This window comes from Xyrauchen texanus, chromosome 15 (genome assembly GCF_025860055.1).
Source record: "Xyrauchen texanus isolate HMW12.3.18 chromosome 15, RBS_HiC_50CHRs, whole genome shotgun sequence".
In the NCBI taxonomy this organism is placed as follows: domain Eukaryota; kingdom Metazoa; phylum Chordata; class Actinopteri; order Cypriniformes; family Catostomidae; genus Xyrauchen; species Xyrauchen texanus.
Window position 1 is genome coordinate 28,752,388 of NC_068290.1, and position 20,877 is coordinate 28,773,264.

Consider the following 20,877-nt stretch of genomic DNA (forward strand, 5'->3'; position numbering starts at 1 on the left):
TGATATTAGAGCAAAAATATTATTCTTGATAATAGATTTTTGTATTGTTTTTCTGTAAAAAATATTTAAAAATCCTTAAAACAAGATCAGTTTGATTAATCTTGTTTTAGAAACAACACTACATAAGATATTTAGGTTTTTCAGAGAATGTATTTTTATCATGTGTATTTTGTCTTACTGTACTGACAGAGTTTTTATAGTCAAAACATGTGAAAAAATCTACCTGTGCTGAAGATGTAATCCAAAGTATTTAGAATACATTACTGACCTTGAGTAATCTAACAAAATACATTACAAATTACATTTTACAGCATGTATTCTGTAATCTGTAGTGGAATACATTTCAAAAGTTACCCTCCCAACCCTGCTCATGTGTTCCTTAAGACAAAAAGAAACAATTTGATGTAAATAAAAGATGTGGGAAGGCACTTAATATATATGATCCCTGACCCTGGAATAAGTGTACTTTAAAGGGTTACTTCACCCAAAAATGTAAAATCTCTCATTTACTTACCCTCATGCTATCCTAGATGTGTATGACTTTCTTTCCTCTGCTTAACATGAACAAAATTTTTAGAAGAATATTTCAGTTCTGTAGGTCCATAAAATGCAAGTGAATGGCAACCAGAACTTTGAAGCTCCAAAAATCACATCAAGGCAGCATAAAAGTAATCCATAATACAGTGTTTAAATCCATATCTTCAGAAGTGATGTGATAAGTGTGGGTGAGAAACAGATCAATATTGAAGTATTTGTTTTTTCATAAATCTCCACTTTCACTTTCAAAATGTGACACAATGTGAAAGTGGATATTTATAGTAAAAAAGGACTTAAATATTGATCTGTTTCTTACCCACACCTATCATATCACTTCTGAAGGTATTTAAATTACGTGAGTCTTATGGATTACTTTTATGTGGCCATTGTGTGATTTTTGGAGCTTCAAAGGTCTTAACTTACATTGAATGAGAGCTTGCATTGCAACAGAGCTGAGATATTCTTCTAAAAATCTTCGTTTGTGTTCCTCACAAGAAAGAAATCATACACATCTGGGATGGCATGAGGATATGTAGATGATGAGAGAATTACAATTTGTGGGTGAACTTCCCCTTTAAGTGAGTAAAAGTGTTTTTTAAATTATATACATTGCATTTACAAGAGCCTTGATTAACATTTTATTCACATAGACTTTAAGTGTAATTGGAAGCATCCTAAATAAGTAAAAAGTAGGGCTGTCGATTTAACTAGTTAATTCAGTGCGTTTAATTTTACAAAAAATAACGCGTTAAAAATATTTATGGAATTAATCGCAATGCCCCAGGACCGTAATAAGGAAGATTCCTGAGAAATGCAAACTTGTAGTACCACCTGTTTACTCCAGAGGGCAATAATTTAAATGTCATCTGTATGATTAATTGACTGTTTATACAGTCAAGAAAACAACACAAACATGCATTACATTCTTGCATTCAAAACACTTGAAGGAGCGCAAATGCGAACTAAGGGACCTCAAGATGTGTTTAAAGATTGAGAATTAAACTCTATTTAACTTGACACAGTGACCTAAACATTTTATGTTTATAAAACAACACATCTGAGATGCTACACATGCATGTCTGATGCAGATGTAAATTGACGGTCCTTAAACAAGCCCTCATAATAAATCTTTAACTGATTGACAAATTCACTTGTGAAATGGATTGCTGTGAACTGTATGCCAATGAATGGCTTATGTTCAATAATATGGTAGTAAACAATACATTGTATTCTAAAGCCACTTTTTGTATTGTCTTATTTATGATGAACTCTTCTGCCATAAGAATGTAATGCATTTTAATTATCGTAATATTTTTTATTATATATATATATATATATATATATATATATATATATATATATATATATATATTTTTTTTTTTTTTATTATTATTTTTTTTTCTTTCTTTAGCATATATATGCGATTAAATGTGATTAATCGCGATTAATAAATCGGGACACCATGTAATTAATTCGATAAAAAAAAAAATATCGATTGACAGCCCTAGTAAAAAGCAAAGGCTGTAATAGGGATACTTCACTGACTTTCTTTCTTTGTTGGAACACAAAAGCAGATGTTAGGCAGAATGAGAACCTGTCACCATTCACTTTCATCGTATGAAATAAAAAAGATTCAATGACAGTAAATAGTTACTAAAACGTACATAATGTCCAATGTCCTCCTTCTGTGGTCCCAAGAAGAAATAAAGTCATAAGGGTTTGAAACAACATGAAGACGAGCAAATGATGACAGAATTTTTATTTTTGGATAAATTATACAGTCAAGTTTTTAACCTGTGAATGTTGTCATAAGGTTCTCTAAAGTGAAATAGCATAACAACACACTTTAGACCACAGCTCCTCTGCCTGCCATTTACTTCAGCAATAAGGAAAGAAATCCAGCGGTCCAGCTGAGCAGCCTCCTACCCCTCTATTCATGTAATCCGCACAAATATTTGAAGCCTTCCCCTTAAAAGAACTAGGCTTCACTCCAGGGCCAGAGGGTAAACGAGTCTGACGACAGCTCCTCCGGCACATCGGCCAGGAAAAAAATGAGTTCAAGTAAGAGGACAGAGTGAGCGAGAGAGAGAGAGAGAGAGCGAGAGAGAGAGAGAGAGAGAGAGAGAGAAAGAGAAGGTATACTTTCCATTTATACAGAAAGACATTTGACATTTGTTAATTAATGTCTACAGTTATCTTGGAAGCGAAAGAGTGTTAGAGAAATAGAGAAAATTTGTTGATGGTTGGCCAGGACTCGGGGTCAGTACTAACAGTGATGTAGGATTAAAGTTGGGGGCCTTTGTCGGCTTTTGCTGCATGAGGTAGTGTGGGAATGATTAAGGTAGTTAAGCCACTGTGACATGGAGATATCCACCTTACAAAATGAGGCGTTAGAGGATCATTCCTCAATCAGAGTCCAAAGTGACTACATATGACCAAGGCACCTGTGGAATGCAACTTGTAATCTGTATCCATCGCTGATTGTACCAATGGAATCCCAGCCCAGACCTTCAGGTTCCACATTGAGTTCCACATCCTTCAGTCTAATTATCAGCATTCAAAGAAAAACTTCAAGGACATAGAGAAGCAACAAAAAATGTTATCTTTCTGTTTATGAAAAAAACGTTTCAATGATTTTATGACCAGACAAGACTTGTACTGTATATAGCACTTTTATATGAATAGGATACAAAGTAGGGCCTTGAAATCTAAAAAAAAATATTAATACATACAAATAAAAAAATAATTATTAAAGGAGACTATGCTAAATATTATACAGTAGCTATTTAATTTTTCATTCAATTTATATCAGATTTAAATTTTTGCAACCCAGTTACCAAAATTTTAGACATTTAGTTATTTTAGTGACATTTTTACTTGTCGGATACAGGCAGATTTTCGAGAACTCTGAGGTGGGACAGGCAAAAATCACCATGTTATGGGGAAGGTTTAAAAGGAAAGTATTTATAGAAAGTGCTATATTACAGCACCAGTGTCTTCAAAGCAATGTCCTCAATGTGCTATTGCTTTCTTTTTTACTCATCATTATCAGTGGTATGAACTCTTCATCTCAGTTTTAAAACGACTAAAATCCAAAAAAAAAAGGGATAACTTTGGGAATTAAGAAGATCCTCAAAATTAGTTCCAGATCTAAAGTAAACAGTAAAAAGAGACAGTAGAAACACTGAAGCATCAACAAAGGGTTCTCAAATTATTCTGAGAGCAATTGTATTTTTGTGTTTTTAGCAATCGATGAAATGTAGGTCAGTCATGATCTATGAAGCGAGAGAAAACCACAAAACATGGAAGAAGAAGGTGAAACGGGCTCGGTTTTAATCACAAACTTCTTCCAAGTTTTTCAGACCAAGTAATAAAGCACAACTGCAGTAAATGGTAGGGGTTGTGAACTCCAGCCCATCTAGGCCATAAAAGCCCACTGATCTGAATTACCCTGTTATTAACAGTAATGTAGTCCTCCATTCCAGTACTCCACAGCCCACTCAGACACTCAGCATGGGTCTAATAATGCTCACCCTTGATATACTCCTGGGAGAGAGGAGGGCATGAAGAGAGACCAAAGAGAGAAGTGGCATGCCAATTGGCACTAAAGAGAAAAAAAGTGGCCCTTCACTCATTCAGTTGTACTGCTATTCTTGTACATTCGGTGAATCTCATAACTGTTGCTAATATTAACGAAAAGAACCTTATTGTAAAATGTTACCAAGCTTTTAACTTTAAAAAGACATTCATCCTCTCACCTTGTCTTCAACTGCATTGGAGAGACACACTTTGAGCCTAATCCAGTGGAAATAAAATAGCAGTTGGACCTGCCTTCTCACTTACACAACTACATCCCTAAACATTTGTGGCATTGTCTGATAACTGCCTAACATGCCAAGAGTTAGCCTTCAATCACTGGAATTTGGCAGTTTCTGCTGCTTATGTCAACGCAACGGGTAGCTAAGATAGCTGTGTGTGTCTAATAAAAGTGGGAGTCAAAAGCCATTAATCAGGGTCAAAGGAAACTGTATGTTTGCAAGTGTTTGTGCCAGAAACAGATCCAATTCAATGTGAGATTTCGGTAGCACTGTTTCTGCTAATACCATATATATATATATATATATATATATAACTGTGATCTAAATAGCTTTAAAATCATGAATACATTTTAAGAGAAACATCTACTCTTGGGGACTGCTCATTGAGACAAATAAGTTTGAACCTTGCCAGCTTTCCTAAGACCTGAGGGTGACATCATCGGTGGCCTTGCCAACCAGCCAGGTATTTTAAGGGCTAGCTGAAAAAGGGGCTGTCGTAGAAAGTCTATGGTATGAGCCCAAGATAAAAGAACATGTGCTATGAGATTGTAAGGTCTTTTTGATAGCTTTAGATGGAATGTTTCTTGGATTCTCAAGAGAATGCATGTACCAAGATTGTGTTGGTTCCAAGATACAGTTGGTTCCAATGAAACAAGACGTGAATGCATATCAGAATATACAGCTGGTATTAAAGGGGTCATGACATGCCTTTTTTATTTATTTATTTTAATTTTAATGCAGTCCTATTTTTGTAAAACAGTATAATTTCCACCCTCATTCTGACCCTCTGTCAGAAATGCTCAGTTTTGGTGCTGCTTCTCCTTTAAAACTTGACAGAAAACAGCCACTGTTATGATTGGCTCTATGCTTTTGACTGACCTGCTCTCTCAACTTGCCATCTCACTGCTCACCACTACTGTGTGGGCTACAAAAGTGATTAAAGGTAAAGTGATGCAAATGTCTAACACAGTGTGACATCACAACATGGAGCAAGTAGAGAATGAGTCATTTTGGCAGATTGTTTCAACAAATATCTTTTTGCAGTGAGGAGGAAGTTTTGAGTTCTGAAACATACAGTATGTTTTTATAGTACAGTGACCTCTTATATGTCAAAAGATCAAGCAATATTTGAATATTCATGTCATGACCCCTTTAAGATAATAATTACCCTGAGGCTATTGAGAATCAAGCTAACACCATTCTCAGCAGTGCCCAGTGCCAACAATTCATACATCCCAACTGAAAAAAAAACAAAACAGCTAAAACCAGCCTAAATTAGTTACATGATCTTAGCTGGTCTCCCAGCCTAGTCAGGCTGGACAGTTGGCTCATTTTATAGGAGGTTTAGGCATGTTTTAGCTGGTCAGACTGGGAGACCAATGCCGAGCAGCTAAACCAGCTGAGCATAACTTGGATGGGAGACCAGCTTAAACCACCTAAGGCTTTTTTTCAACAGGGATGTTCTTTTATCTTGTAACCATTCAATGAAATGATGCGCAAGTGATTGTTCCATTTGATTTCTGTTCTACAAGCAAAGCAAGAATTATTCAGTGTCAACAGATGGAGACCAGGAGAAATGGTTGCTGTAGTCTTTCAGGTCATACCCATACTTCTATTACTGCAATCTTCTCAGAGCCAAAAACTTTGAAACAGATGAGCAACAGTATATTATTTGCAAACATTCCAACACCGATGCACACGACTACATGTAAAACCTTAACTGATGTGACATTAAAATGCATTATCAATGACTTCATGCCTCGTTCAATGAGCAAAATTCACATGTGATTAGTTAAAGAAGCTGTTTTAACCACTCGATGATGATTAAAAGTAATATTTATGCAGTAGATTATGTGTAGTGTGTAATGTTTACATTCTGCATTCATCGCGCTAATACACGGTCATTTTATACGCCAGTTACACTCTGTTATTATAATTTAAGATGACTCTGATGCTACTAGTGCAAATGGACAGAATACAGACAAAACAATGATGATCAGAGAGACAAATCACTTTGGGGAAATTCGTGAATGGCTTTCGACTGCAGACAGCACATGAGTGAAGCAGCATCTCAAACAACGGCACTAAGTATTATAGGGCCTTCTGGAACTTTAGAGTAAAAATAACATAACATGTTCTTGGAAAATGTCACTAAACAAATGATTGTACAGATGTAGGTAAATATGAATAACTCTGCATGCCGGTGTGTTCATGTTGACTGAAATAATCTGTTGGCCTCTGAGTAGGTGGAGCTCCATGTCACATTTACCGATGACGTGTTCAGTGGCAGTAAGAAGGTGGTTAGCAGCTGGTACAACGTTTTCCTAAAAGTTCGTGCTGTCAAGCTGTTACGAACCACCAAACGGAACTCAAAAATACCTTTGTTTTGGCCAGATTTAGTTCGAAATTATGTCACATGCATTTGTTTTTCCATTTCGTATTAAGTATACTAGGGCTTTAATGGACTATATAGCTAACAGATTAATATCTATTGTAATATTTAACCTCATATATGGGAACAGAATGGTTCAAGTGTGAGGCTTGAGTGGACTTCAATGTTTACTTTAAGGTTTTTAAGCGAGGTGGAAGTGTCAACATCATCAGCTTGAGTTTGACAGTTTGGAAATCAGAACATGGTGTAAATTATTAAGACAAATTAAGCTTGCTCACCCTCCATCCTCCTGAAAGCCTTCAAGTTCATCTCTCTGCTCGGCCAAGGTGGACTCCAGGTCCAGATAACTGCCACTGTGAGACAACTGTAAAGCACAGTCATCGAGCTGAGAGAGGGACAAAATGAAAAACAAAAAACTTAAAAGAAATATTCATATGCACTTTGAATCAAAGTACAATACATCTGCATACACCTTAAAATGTATCGTAATGTAAAAATTCTCCTTTTGTGTACTACAGAAATAAGATGCAGCATGCAGGTTTGGAAAAGCATTAGCACATAATGACAGAATTTTCATTTTGGGTGAACTATTCCTTAAATGTTCATGATTCTGTGAAATAATAACAATACATATTTTATTCAAGTAAAAAATAAACAGAGATGCTGAGGCATTTGATATGCATGACATCAGGGTGATCTCATGTTGAGCCTTGAGATGTAGGCTGTGTGCTTTACAGGAATGCACCACGTTTTTTTATTCCATCAAAAGGATCATATCATCACATTGATTTATATAACAGTGAGAGCCCACTTACAGCAGTCATTTCATGGTCTAATGTATATTTCACCTCAATAAAAAGTCTTTGACACAGATACAGTAAAGCATTGGGTGCCATTAAAGCTTAAGCATGATTAAAGCAATTATACTGTCTTGTTAACACAGTTAAGAAACGTTAAGAGGTTCAACGTTAGAGGTAATTTATAAGAACATTTTGCCAGGACATTATTTCAAAACAAACTGGATTAATTTCTCTATCAGCCCGAGGCATTAAAAGAACTTCAGGTATTTACAAGCTTTGCTGTCATAACTTTTACAGCTTCAAAGCACTCGAGATTGAATGCACACCTCATGTGCAGATTATCCGATTTATTGCCCTCAATAGAAGTGTTGTGAGATGCCCATCCAAACCTTTTGGAGATCGCCTGCAGTCTTCAGAGGGCCGCTCTGTTGGAGGCCTGCCTGTTTGTTGACACTTAATTACAGCTCAGTGATGGGATTTAAACCTCCCAGGGGGCTGTTGCTGAGCAGCAGTGTAATCTGTCAATCAACGAGTGGAAAGGGTCACTTGCGACTCTAAACATGCTAATTACACGCACTCCCTGCCATAAGCCCAGACGCTCCCAGTCCCACCAAGCCATTAGAGCTGTTGGAAAAAATTGTTTCACGATGCATCACGATTCATACTCAAACAATTCTGAATCTATTCTCAAAAGAATCAGAATCGATTCTGAGTTCAGTTTAAATCACAGCAGAGCAGTGGTGTGTGCCAAAGACAGATGTAGAAACAAAGATGTGAGTTAAGTGCATACACTAAGTCAAGTGCACAAACACGACTGTTTGCAGACCAGCTGTATCAAACACATGACCATTTGTGCCCGAATGAAACTGCAATCCCGAAATTCTTTCACAAACCCACGCACATAGCAACGGAAGAGTTTATTTGTGATAAGAAGCCAATAAACAACATGAAAGACGAGCTTCCACCCATAATTACACTGATTTGCACAACGGGGGAAAACACAGAAGAAAATAATGACGAGGCAGCAGTTCGGGAGATGTTGGTGATGTTTACATTAAATTACCAAAACCCTACCTATAGACATAACCTAAACATAAACTTGAACAATTAACATGAACATTATCTTGACTAAACTAGACTTAGCAAACAAGGTTACATCAACAATACTTGACAAGAGACAATGGCAAACATGAGGGCTTAAATACACAGACATTGGGTAAAACAAGACAGAACTATAAACAAGATAACAAGACAAATAACCTTAAACCAATGATAAACTTGAACTGATAAGACAATAAACCAATGAAAACAAGACACATGAACATGGAGGGAAACATGAAATCACATTACAAGGTAACCACAAGACTTGAAACAGGAACTAGAATTTCAAAATAAAAGACATGAAAACAAAACATGAACAAAAACATATCTAGAAATGACAGGGAGAGATTGAAACTGCACCTGGCTGAGGCACAATCCGTAGCAGGGATGCTCATCTCTCGAGCACGCGCTTAATGCAGCTAGATTATAATGTGATGGCTTGCGACTTATTGAATTATAATATAAGTGTCACAGAGCATTTCTTATCGTGAAGAAAATTGGCAATACGCAGCTTTATTAATAAGAGAGAAGTTTTTTCTGTGAGTTAAAGATGATTGAAGTGAACGGAAAGGTGAAAGAGTGTGGTTTTTGTTCCCTTCAGTCACTCACTCGACGCTGTGTCAAATGAAGTGACATTCGACTCACGGCCTACCGGCATTCTCCCTTAAGCCCCCAGAATTGGATGCCGACATCGCCGCTGCATCGGAGAGCGTCACAGCGGTGTCTGATACTGATTACTCAGGCTGACGCGCAGATGTCAGCAATGCTTTCCCGGGCCGCCTGGACTGGATACCTTGCCCCCGACTCACGGCTACTCGATCGGTTCCTCGGGTCAGGGCACTGCTCATAATCACGTCCCCCCGGTTCCTTTTAGAGGGAGGGCACCTTTTACTGCCCGGAACCAACCCCTCCGCAAGTCCGCTCTCACTACCCTGGATGGAGGGGTGGCCCATGGGTACACGGAGGTCCCCCAAGTGGACAGAACAACTGCAATCCACTTGTGTCCCGAGAACACCGCCACCTGGCGGGACCACCCCATACTCCCCTCCACAGCCTGTAGAATGACATCATCACTGACCTTGAAAGTCTACAACGCCACCAGACAGGCCGCCTCTGCCCTGCATGCCATGGCTCTCCTGCATGTTCACCAAGCCAAGGCACTCAAAAATCTGCGCCTGGGTAGTTCCGACCCCGACGTGCTGCAGGAACTGCGCTCTGCCACCGACCTCATTCTCAGAGCCACAAAGGTGACAGCGCAGGCACTCGGGCGGGCGATAGCCACCCTCGTGGTACAGGAGCGTCACCTCTGGCTAAACATGGTGGAGATGCGCAACGTTGACAAGGCACGCTTTCTCAACGCCCCTGTCTCCCAGCTTGGCCTCTTCGGCGACACCGTTGACAATTCGCCCAGCAGTTTTCAGCAGTAAAGAAGCAGATGGCACATCTTGCCGTGGCGCCGCCAAACCAGCGTGCCCCGCCTGCTCGCCAAGGCAGCTAAATAACAGGTTGCTCCGCCTCAAACCGGGCCCAGCTCTCAGCCTCCGAAACGCTCCTGAGGCAACCCAGGAAGCAAGACGTTCGCTCCGGAGCTGGTACCAAGACCACTCTGTCCCCCGGTGGAGGGCCGGGAGGAGAATCCTTGATTAATTTCTACATTCTCAATAAAGAGCGATATCCTCACACCCTGGGTCATCCAGCAGGTGTGCGCCATTCTCACGGCACCCCGGCCCCAAAACTCTACAATCCCGGCTCCCCGCACGCAGCTCTCTTGCCTCCGGACCCAGCAGGCCAGCGCTGACAAGTTCCGAAGACGCCTCTCTAGGACCTCTTCCTTATTCTCTAAACTGCCCCCTGCCAGGTGCGTGGAGCAAGGTAAGTACTTTGAGTATTTTTTCACCAACCAACTAAATGTTCTGAGCAGCTCTTTGTCTGCTTCGGCGGACGGCGGAAAAGGAATGCCGTCTCCAAACTGAGGTTAGCTCACTGGGTAGTCGATGATATTTCCCTTGCGGGTTCGAGCACACTCTACGAGAAGTGTGGCATCCTCGTGGGCACTGGCCCGTGGCACCTCCTTAGCAGACATCTGCAGAGCAGCACCCAATACCTTTGCCAGATTTTACAATCTCAGGGTTGAGTCAGGTCCGAGTCGGTAGAACCCGGTAACGCTGTACAACCGACCGGGTGTTCTGCTTGCACACAGCGCCCTTCAACAAGTTGATCCAGTGCACCTTCTATCCCAGGTTAGCCACTAAGCGTCACTCCCTGGATGTTCTCCTGCCTAGCCTTCTGGCCGGCGAATTCAGCGGAGCAATTCGTGGCCAGTCCCACTACGAATCACAGGTGCTCTGTACTGGGGTCGGGTCGACGTGCTGTAGAGTCCCCCCTTATTAGGCTGGACCTACCACCACGCCATTTCCCACGTATGGCTTCACAACCCTCGTGGTGTATTTGCCACATGTTACCTCCCCCTAGACTGGGCAGGATGTGGCCTCCACAGGGTCTTTTCCCCCTGAAATAATAGGACCGGGAAAGACCGCCTTCACCGATGCGTTTCATAGCGTTAAGATAGCCCCAGCCGCTTCACGTCCTATGTGAGCGACATAGTGAGAGAAAAGGCTGCGGCTGCCGGGCTTGCTCCCATGCTAGTCATGTAGCGCCTGTTCCCCCCCTCAGGGGTGCAGGGAACCTAAGGTCTGTTTGTGACACCTCTTTGGGGGCGTTGGGAAGGGCTACGTGCAGCCGATACAGTTGCCTCTAGCACGCAGTAGCCTGCTTGCACCTGTCTCGACAGTTCACGTAACACGGTCAGTGCGTGGCATTTTTAGATGGGACCCCTTGTGTCACTTCATTCGACACAACATTGAGTGAGTGACAGAAGGGGAACGTCATGGTTACTGTTGTAACCTCCATTCCACGAGGGAAGGAACAAGACGTTGTGTCCCTCCTGCCACAGCATTAGACCTACCACTGTAAACGGCCATACCTTATTTTCGGCTCCTAAGTGCAAAATACTGACTGACACTCGCTGCCCCGCTTCCCTTTATTCCTGTATGTCTGGGGCGGGGCATGCAAATTCTGTCTGCCAACTTGACATTGGCCTTTTCTTAGGTTCAGAGGTATGTTTGGCATCCAAGGAAGACCCTTGTGTCACTTCATTCGACATAACGTCTCATTCCTCCGGAGGTTACAACAGTAGCCATGATGTTTTGGCTTGTTTTCCAATATAAATATCTAAAACTCATTTAAAACAACATACATTTTCTTTAGTAGCTATACTGCAGAAGAAAAAAATATCTGAGAATGTTGAATATAATATTAAAAGTACAAATATTTTAAAATATCTATAAAAAAAAAAAGATGCATTCACCTGAGAAGCAGCATATAAGTCATTTAGACTTGTTTTAAGAGAATATATCTTGAATATAAGTATATTTTGTCTTTACTGCAATTGCAGAATAATAACAAAGTGAAAAAATACACTTTTAGAGGTATTTTTAAAAGATGATTTTGTCATTTTTATTGTTAGCAAGCATGTTTAATACAACCTTTTAAGTCAGGGCACAAGCTGTTAAGAGCAAATTATTAATCGTTTCAATAATTTCACGCAAAATCAAATAATCGTTCTAATAATCATTAGATTAGTCCATTATCAAAATAATCGTTAGTTACAGCCCTACATGAGGATGCAACAACATAAACCCTAAAACCCCCAAAAGAATGTAAAAACGACAACTTTACAGCTCAAACAATACACAAGTTTTAACAGAAGATTTGCATCAAATTATATCTTTAAACCCTCCAACAATTGGCCCCATTCACTTTCACTGTAAGTACCTCACTGTAAACTCAATTTTTCTTGTGGTAATCACATTATGCCACAAATGTGTCAATTGAGCTTAACTTGTATTGGAACCCGGAATATTCATTTAATTCCTTTTTAATTTGTTTTTTAATACTGACTGTTTACATGAATATTTCCTTGGGAAACAATGTTTATGTAAAGGGGTTCAATGGAAAGGAGGAGGCGAGAACCTGCTTGACAATATAAATAATAGTTTTAATGTAAAACTGAACAAAAAGACACAAACACACACATGACGGTCAGCTGCCAGTAAATGATCTCTCTCTCTGTCGCACCACCAACAGCAATCGGCCTTTATCCCTTTCAGAGGCTTAATTAGCCTGATAAGGGTGTGTATAATCATGACACGTCCCCGCCCTCCGACTTGTCACAGTTTACTAAATTGAGAAATACTTCATTGCTACAAGCCAGTGTTTTAATCAAATTTGTCAATAATTATATTAATATGTAACTTTTTATATAAAGGAAGGAATAAAAGGTGTCAAAACTGAATTGACATTTGTGAATTTTGACTGTAGTATCAAATTTGGCCCAAAAATGTTATCAAATTCCTGTGTTAATTCTAAATACAGAGCATGGGATACAATTTGGGCCAAACAAATTTCTATTACTCATGATTCATGCTGCCCTGCACTGAGCACCTTTTCTAAGCCTGACTCAGATGAGAAATAACTAAAACCTCGATGATTAATCTAGTCCAGAATATATAGCACCAAATTGACTGTGCATTTCCTTAAAGTCTCTGTTTCTTCCTGTACCAAGGCAGCACAGAGATAAAGACGGCAGACTTTCAGAAATGATTGCAAGTGCCGTGGTAACCTCTCTTTCCACCTCCCAACACCTTTGACTATCTCTCTGCCACAATTTAAGGCATTTTCAAACCAATCGCAAATTTTGTAAGCATTTTCTCACAGCAATGAAGATTCTGAATAGAAACAATAGATTCCTATACAGCCATTCAAACACATGCACGCCAACAAAGTGAGTTATTTGATTATTTTTCACGCTGAGTGTGTCAATTTTTCCCCCTCACCCGGTAATGAAATGCCAAGCTTTGGATCATGTGTCAGAAGTTGCTGTAGTTACCAAAACCAGTGCAACTAGTGGCACTTAAGCACAGAAAGCTTTTTTGACCACTGACATTAAACGCTGAAGTAATTCCAGGAAGAAATCCTTAACCAGCAGTGAGGATGTGCATTTTATTTGTATTTGGGCTGTTGTTAGCAAAAATAAAGTGGGTCAGACTGAACATGGGTTTTGTTGGTTAAGATTAGATTTTTGCTCATTGCATTATACAGACTCTTGAATGTCAAGTTTCATTTGTAACATGCAGGTTTTTGAACAAATGTAAATAACACAGATAGATTTAAATGGAAACAAGTTATAATGTTTTTCATTTGTTTTTAAAGTCATTATATGTGTGTATTACTTAGTGATTTTAAATAAATGTATATAACACAATTAGATGTACATGGCAATAAGATATTATCAATTTTGTTCCAATTGATAACTTTTTATTTTTTCGATCAGCTCGCTAGAGAACTCGGCTGTTATTTATACTGTCTCTAAATTTGGAATGGCATTTTACCCATACTACTCTTACTACTTCTGCCATGTTTACCTATGGCAGAAATAGTAAGAGTAGTATGGTAGTATGCCATTTCGAACTCAGCTTGTGATTTTTTCGTTTACTATTGAAATTGTCAAGTAGTTCTTCTTCTCATCTGTGATGAGTGAAGGGCAAACTAGCTGAAAGGTGCTTTGTGCCACCTATAATCCCTGGGTAAAATGTATTGTAGATTAGCGTCACCTATTTTATAGATGTGAATGTGCTAACGGCAATCATTCGCCTCGCTTTTAATGTGAAAGAGCCATTCGTCAGCAATTCGTTTCACATTATCATCTTGTTTCTGGTGTGTAAAGGCCTTTACAGACCATTCAACACCACACTAGGTGGGGCAGCCATTCCTTGTCACAGAAATCTGTTCTGAGATGGGAAAGATCTTCACAATGTGCAGATAAATTATGTGGTGAATCAGATACATAATGGCTGTACTGCATTCTTAGGGTGCTTTCACACTTGGTTCAATTGCTTGGACCGAATCAGAGTTCATTTCCTACCCCCTCCCACTGGTCTCTGTACAAGCGGTAGCTGTTTACCACTAGAATTAGGTAACAAATCGTGTTATTATAGTTCCAAAAGTACCACCAAAACTCTACATGCACAAAAAGACTCTGCCACGGATGTATTGAATGTGCAATGGTGTGAAAATGCTACTGTATATCTGCCGCGAACACGTAAATTCTTCAAAGACGTAAATTATATGTCATCACAAGTTGTTCACTTCCGTGATTTGGTACGATTGTATTCATATCAGCAGTGAACCATTTTGGAGTTCACATGAACCGTACCCCAGACTATATTTTAAAACACTCAGGTACGTTTCATGGGTGCGCACCCAAGTTTGGAAAACAGTGTTCACATCATCCAAACGAACCAAACTTTGATGTCATTCTTTACCTGGCTGGGAAAAATATTTAAGTATTAATACTTAATAATTAAATACTTAAAAAACACTGAAGTGTGTAATTTCTGTGCCACTAGCGCAATCAAACAGAATTGCAAAAGTAATTATTATTTTCACTCTAGTTTCCCAAACACTCCTCCTATTTGCCATTGGTCGGATATATAGACAGTAAAATTCCAAACTCACACCATTGAAATCAACCTTAGTTAAGCTTAGATATAGTCACATATTATGCTGGGAGAAAGTATTTTATTATTGAGAAATTACACACTTTAGTTTGTTGGATGTTTGTGCAAGAAAAAAGTAGATTTTATCCAGAGCTGAACATTACTTCAGCCATTCATTCCCATGTGAATATCACTGTATGTGATGTAGACATTTCTGTGACATGTACCATATGAAAAATTATGTCACTAAGACATTACAGAATATATAAACATGAAACCATGTCCTAACCTTGACTGGTTTTGAGCTTATCCATTAATCAGCTCTGTCATTTCCTGTTACGAATTGCAGTAACTTAATTAAAAGTGGAGAGAGAGAAAGAATGAGAGAGGATGCAAACTGGTAAAGACATTAAGGGTAGAAAAGCTTTGATCCCACGACCACTCTATTCATTTGAGAGTGCCCTGTAGCACTCAAACACAGTGTCATGTTGGGGAACTGACACAAAACATGTGGTCAACCATGGAAACACTGAATACAGAGCCTCAAAGGGCAAATTTAACTATCATCTGTACTCTAGATCAGTGGTTCTCAATTAATGGGTCACAAGTTTGTTCTTGGGGTCATGAACAGCAGGGAAAAAAACAACGCTACATGCAACTAACCATAATGTATTATCATGCATAGTTACAGTATGAAAATGCAATAAACAGGCTTAGCAACTTTCAAAAGGGATGAGAAAATGCTTCCCAATATCTTTTGTTGTTGACATCAAAAGCTGAGTGTCCAAAATCTATACGATCCTTTGACAAAAATCCATGTCACTTGATAAAAGCTAATTCATTGGAACATTAGGCAGATTCCAACATGGACAGGTTGCGAGACATGCTATCATCCACAAAGATCTTAAAAAAAAAAAAAAACTAAGAAAGGTAAACAAAATATTAATAATTTGTTCATCTGGGTCCTGATCTGGGTCCAAAATTGCTGAGAACCACCTAGTGATCTCGCCAGATTAGTCGCCAAAGAAAGCCCACAATTATTGAGTGAAAATATAAAAGTCTGTGTCTAAAAGCAACTTCAACGTGGCACCTTGGAGAGGGGAGTCGAGGCAGAGAGATGAGTGCAGTTACAAATAGAGAGAGGAGTCTTATTTAACATGTCCTTAAGATAGAGAGCGTGCTTCAAGAGATTACACAGCCCAGATCTTACGCTGACAGGAAATCCAGACATGAAAGCCAAAGTTAGTCCAACTATATTTATGGCCCATGAACAGGCATGCCTGGTAAAGGTGTAGGATGGGTGTGACGAGAAGCATTAAAAAGAAAGACAACAAGGATGTTACACTTATTCTCTAATTTCTTGGCAAACAGTTTGAGGAATATTTGGTAAAGTGAACGCAGGTTTTTTATCGTAACACCTTGTTCTATTAAGGCACGACTTGACAAGTTTGAGCATCAACTAAATAATTGAAGAAAGTAATTTTTTAGTCCTCACAGAAAGCAAAATATGATGGTGCCTTCATGCAGCCACGGAGAAAAAATCTCACAATTGTGACTTTATTTCTCATAATTATGACTTTGTGAATTCTTATCTCGCAATTGCAAGATATAAAGTAGAAATTGATAGATATAAAGTCACAACTGTAAGATATAAACCCGAAATTGCGAGATATAGTCAGAATTACCTTTATTATTGTTTTCATCCCTTAAAATCTAAAGTCACACCAATGAAATATAAACAATTGCAAGTTTACATCTTGCAGTGACTTAATAGGCTATCTTGTAATTGTGAGTTTATTACTGATAATGATTAATAGATTCAATGATATCACGGAGCATTTCTCTATAAACATTAGGTTTACTCCATAAACAGTTATCATGTGTTAAAGTACAAAATAATAACAAGCATTCTTGATCTGCAGGTCTACCTGTATCATCCACACAAACAATCATGTCAGTTCCTGCCGGGAGAGCATGCAGTACACACATCTGACATCTCACCATCTCCAGTGTAGAAGTATGTTATTAACTGTATTCACACAGTTACATTTTTATTTTATTTAATTCAAAAAATCTTCTATACAAGTTTTTATTAACAGCAATACATTAAACTGCCAGAATGTATTAAAATACACCAAACCAAAAATATATTAGTTGGTAAATCCCAATACTTGCATTTCTTAAGTGTATTTATTTTAAATTATATTTAAACAGTAGACTACATGCACATACTTACTTCTGTGGCTGTTTCATGTTTTCACGCTTCATTCTACAGTGAGGAAGTTTTCTCAGATGTTGACGATTATTGCTAATGATTAATACATTTTCCTTTATAAACGTTAACGTTTGTCGATTAAGATAATGTCTTATAATTTGCTACCTTAAATGAAAGTGAATGGTGACTGAGGCTAACATTCTATGTTTCACAGAAAAAAGAAAGTCATACAGGTTTGGTACAATAAGAGGGTGAGTAAATGATGACAGAATGTTTATTTTTACTGTGGGTGGGGCTACTAAGTACAGAGAAAGTGTCTTGTGTGAGGCTATTGATGGTTGTGACTGGTTCTTATGAGACCAAGGATGCCATACAAAGCAGAATTGAAATCACCTAATTCTTTTCAAAGTAACAAGGACTGATCCTGAATCGTTTAGTAACTTAAAGCTCTGTTAGTTTAAAAAACTCTGACTTAGATCTAAAGACAATATTTCTTTTAAAAATAGCAAACATTAAAGATACTGTGCAGTATAAATCTTAGGCAATTGTTATATAAAGCCAATTATGTTATTATAAGGCCCTTATGTTAGACCCTTAAACTGAAGTGTTGTACTTAAGTTCCTTCTCATGCCAAAACTCCCTTTTCTTGGCTTGAGAGTTCCAATGCATTTCAAACTTCAATAGGCATGAAGTAGAATGCTTCCTAAGAACTTGGCAGGATAATTTAGAGGGGCAAAAAAAAAAAATTTTGTTCCTTTTTTCCTCCTTTTCGCAGTCTCCAGCTGTGCTCCATCTTTCTCAGGCTGACCCAAATATTTCATTGCAAGAGACCCTGTGCAGGTAGTTCAGATTAGTCACCCAGCCAGAAAGCATCAGACGGATGCGGCCTCCAGCGTGGATTTCCAGCAGTGGGCTCCGTTCCACGTGCTTTCATGTCAGCTGTACCGTACGATCAATCAGACAGCAGCGGCTAACATCATTCCGCTCCACAGATGAGCTGACTGCCAGGTGCCTTGCATTACTGTCAACAGTGCATAGAAGTTTAGAGCCAGCTTTAACAGTAATGTGCTGGCACTTGTTGTGAAACAGTCACCGAATGGTCTTCCTCATGCCGCTTTCACAATTTATCTCTCTGTGCCCTTCATTAAATTCTAATAGGAGGGACTTTTTTAACGCTCACAGAGTGAGATTTGCCAGCCTATCTTCAGAATGACTTCAGCCCCTTTAAAAGGGAGGTGATTGTATCTGAAAAAAAATAAACTTATTTTTGTACATGTTTACCGCCTTTGTGACTGAAACCCAAGGTCTTAAAAATAAAAGGGCAATAATAAATAAATAATTCATGAATCAAGTACAAGTAAAACATGCCCAATTTTAGATGATGATTTTAAGATAGAAATAGGTTGAGAACAATAACTGAAATTCAGTTCAAAGTCTTGTAGTTCGTCAGTGCAATTTAAAAGGATAGTGTACTCAAATATGAAAATTCAGCCATCATATACACACAATCATGTCTTTCCAAGCCTGAAACCTGTTTGAAAACAGGCATGTGGTTGCATGTGGAGAATTCCAGACACATTATTCCAACTCATTGATAAGGGCCACCTACCATCAGATATTTCTGCAGCAGCTCATGCTTGTTAAACTTCCCTTGTTTGTTAAATGCCTGTTAAACTTCCGGTTGTGTCATCAGTGTAGGAGAATTGGTTCGGATCCCACAAAGAAACCAGGAAGTAATGCATTTGCATAATCAGTGACGAGAGCGATTAGGAGGTATTTTTTCCTCTCACAATAAATTCTTACTCCACTGATGGTTAGATTTAAGTTTGGGGTTTGGTTTGGGGGGTTCAGTTTATAAAATATGCATTCATCTTCACTTCATCTTGAACAGCTGACAACAACTCACAACTCACTTTTGGCGCCCCTCAGTGGACATTACACCCGGAAAATGGAGCTCACACATGCCAATATGCCCTACAACACTTACCTATTTGGCCACTGGGGGCAGGGTTTCAAATTTCGACATTAATTCTGACAGGCATTACCAAGTGTGCCGCACAAGCCCTCAAAAGTGAAGCCAAAACTTCTCGATCGCCCCCCGGTAACTGGTCCTAGTGTATGTCATAAACCCCGCCTCCCCATGTTATTCAACGGAATGTGAGACCAACTAAACAATTAAATTACACTTCACATATCTTTTTTCCAAAGATAGTTTCTGTAATTTACTGTAGTTTCTATCACGTTGATGTAATTTAAAGTGTTTGTTTTCAAAATAAGTTTGTTTTTAGTTAGTTATTTGATGCTATAAAAAAGGTGCTGTGACATCATGATTGACAGCTGTGATTGACAGGTTCTCTGAGCGAAGTAGTCACTGAAGCACCAACTGACTTTTTTCGGGATCTTCGGAGGACTGAGGAGATTGGAGCTTTAAATTTAATATTTAAATTTCTATAATTAATTATTTCACACCGTCATAAGTCAAAAGTCAAAAGTGCAGGGGCGTGTGCTTGCGATTGATTCAGCGAGAGTGAGGGCGGGGCCTTTATTTCGCGGCTTTACTTCCTGCTCACTACTGTGCAGGTCTGGTCCCGAAATCGCAACTGCGCAGACTCACGTCCCAAGATGTCAGCGACATATCGGGACACTGGCGGCTTCAGTTCTCACCAATGGAAAAGAGCGAAGGGGCGTCGTCCATCTTTTGTTACAGTCTATGGGCATTACACACACACAGCAGTGGCGATTTCTCAGAGCCAACACAGCCTTCTCTGGTGGTGTAACATGCCTAATAAATAAATATTTTTGTATCCTTTCATTCTCACTGACCTTTTTGCCTATGTATTTCCAATCTCTTTACACTCCTAATTCACCAACAAACGAATAGCATAAATTAAATATTTTCCAATCAGAATTAATTCCTCAATGCTTACTAGCAAAGTGTGACAACTGTTTCACAAATCACATGTCTGAAGCCATGCTCCTTAGCCGAAGCTCTTAGCCGTCTGAGCTCCACCCCGTCAGGCCTTTAGAATTTCTACAGAATCCCTCAACACTGCAGTGAATAGGCATCTAATGTCAGATTCATCAGCCAATCAGATTGATTTATTTGTTCTCCACACCCATGTGTCAGCTTTAGTGTATGTCCCAGTCCAGGCCTTCTAGCTGGCCTTGAGTGACACAATCATGCTTTAAGGGATGTAAGTATTAACTAATTTAAAGCGAAGAGCGCAAGTTCTTGCTGACGAGTGGGCTGTCACTGCCACTTCACCACTGAGAAAGAGATCCTTATGGATTTAAAAACCTGCGATGTTCTGCATGATCGTGCAATTGATTAATTAAACAGAAAAGGAGGACTGATTTTCACTTCAATTGGTAAGTGCTTTTTGCATTGTTATAGCAACATCAGGAGTTTTCTAGGCTTTCATTAGGCTGCTTGAGCATTCAGTGTCGGATCAAGTTT

The 20,877-nt window shown here is 39.0% G+C and overlaps 1 protein-coding gene across 2 annotated transcripts in view; it reads right to left on the reverse strand.

Moving 5' to 3' along the window:
• Positions 1 to 20,877, reverse strand: part of fhod3b (formin homology 2 domain containing 3b) — a 280,074-nt gene that overhangs the window by 248,023 nt on the left and 11,174 nt on the right. For both annotated transcript variants that reach the window (XM_052144662.1, XM_052144663.1), the window contains exon 2: positions 7,026 to 7,132. In XM_052144662.1, coding sequence (XP_052000622.1) covers positions 7,026 to 7,132 — 107 coding nt within the window. The remainder of the gene's footprint in view (positions 1 to 7,025; positions 7,133 to 20,877) is intronic.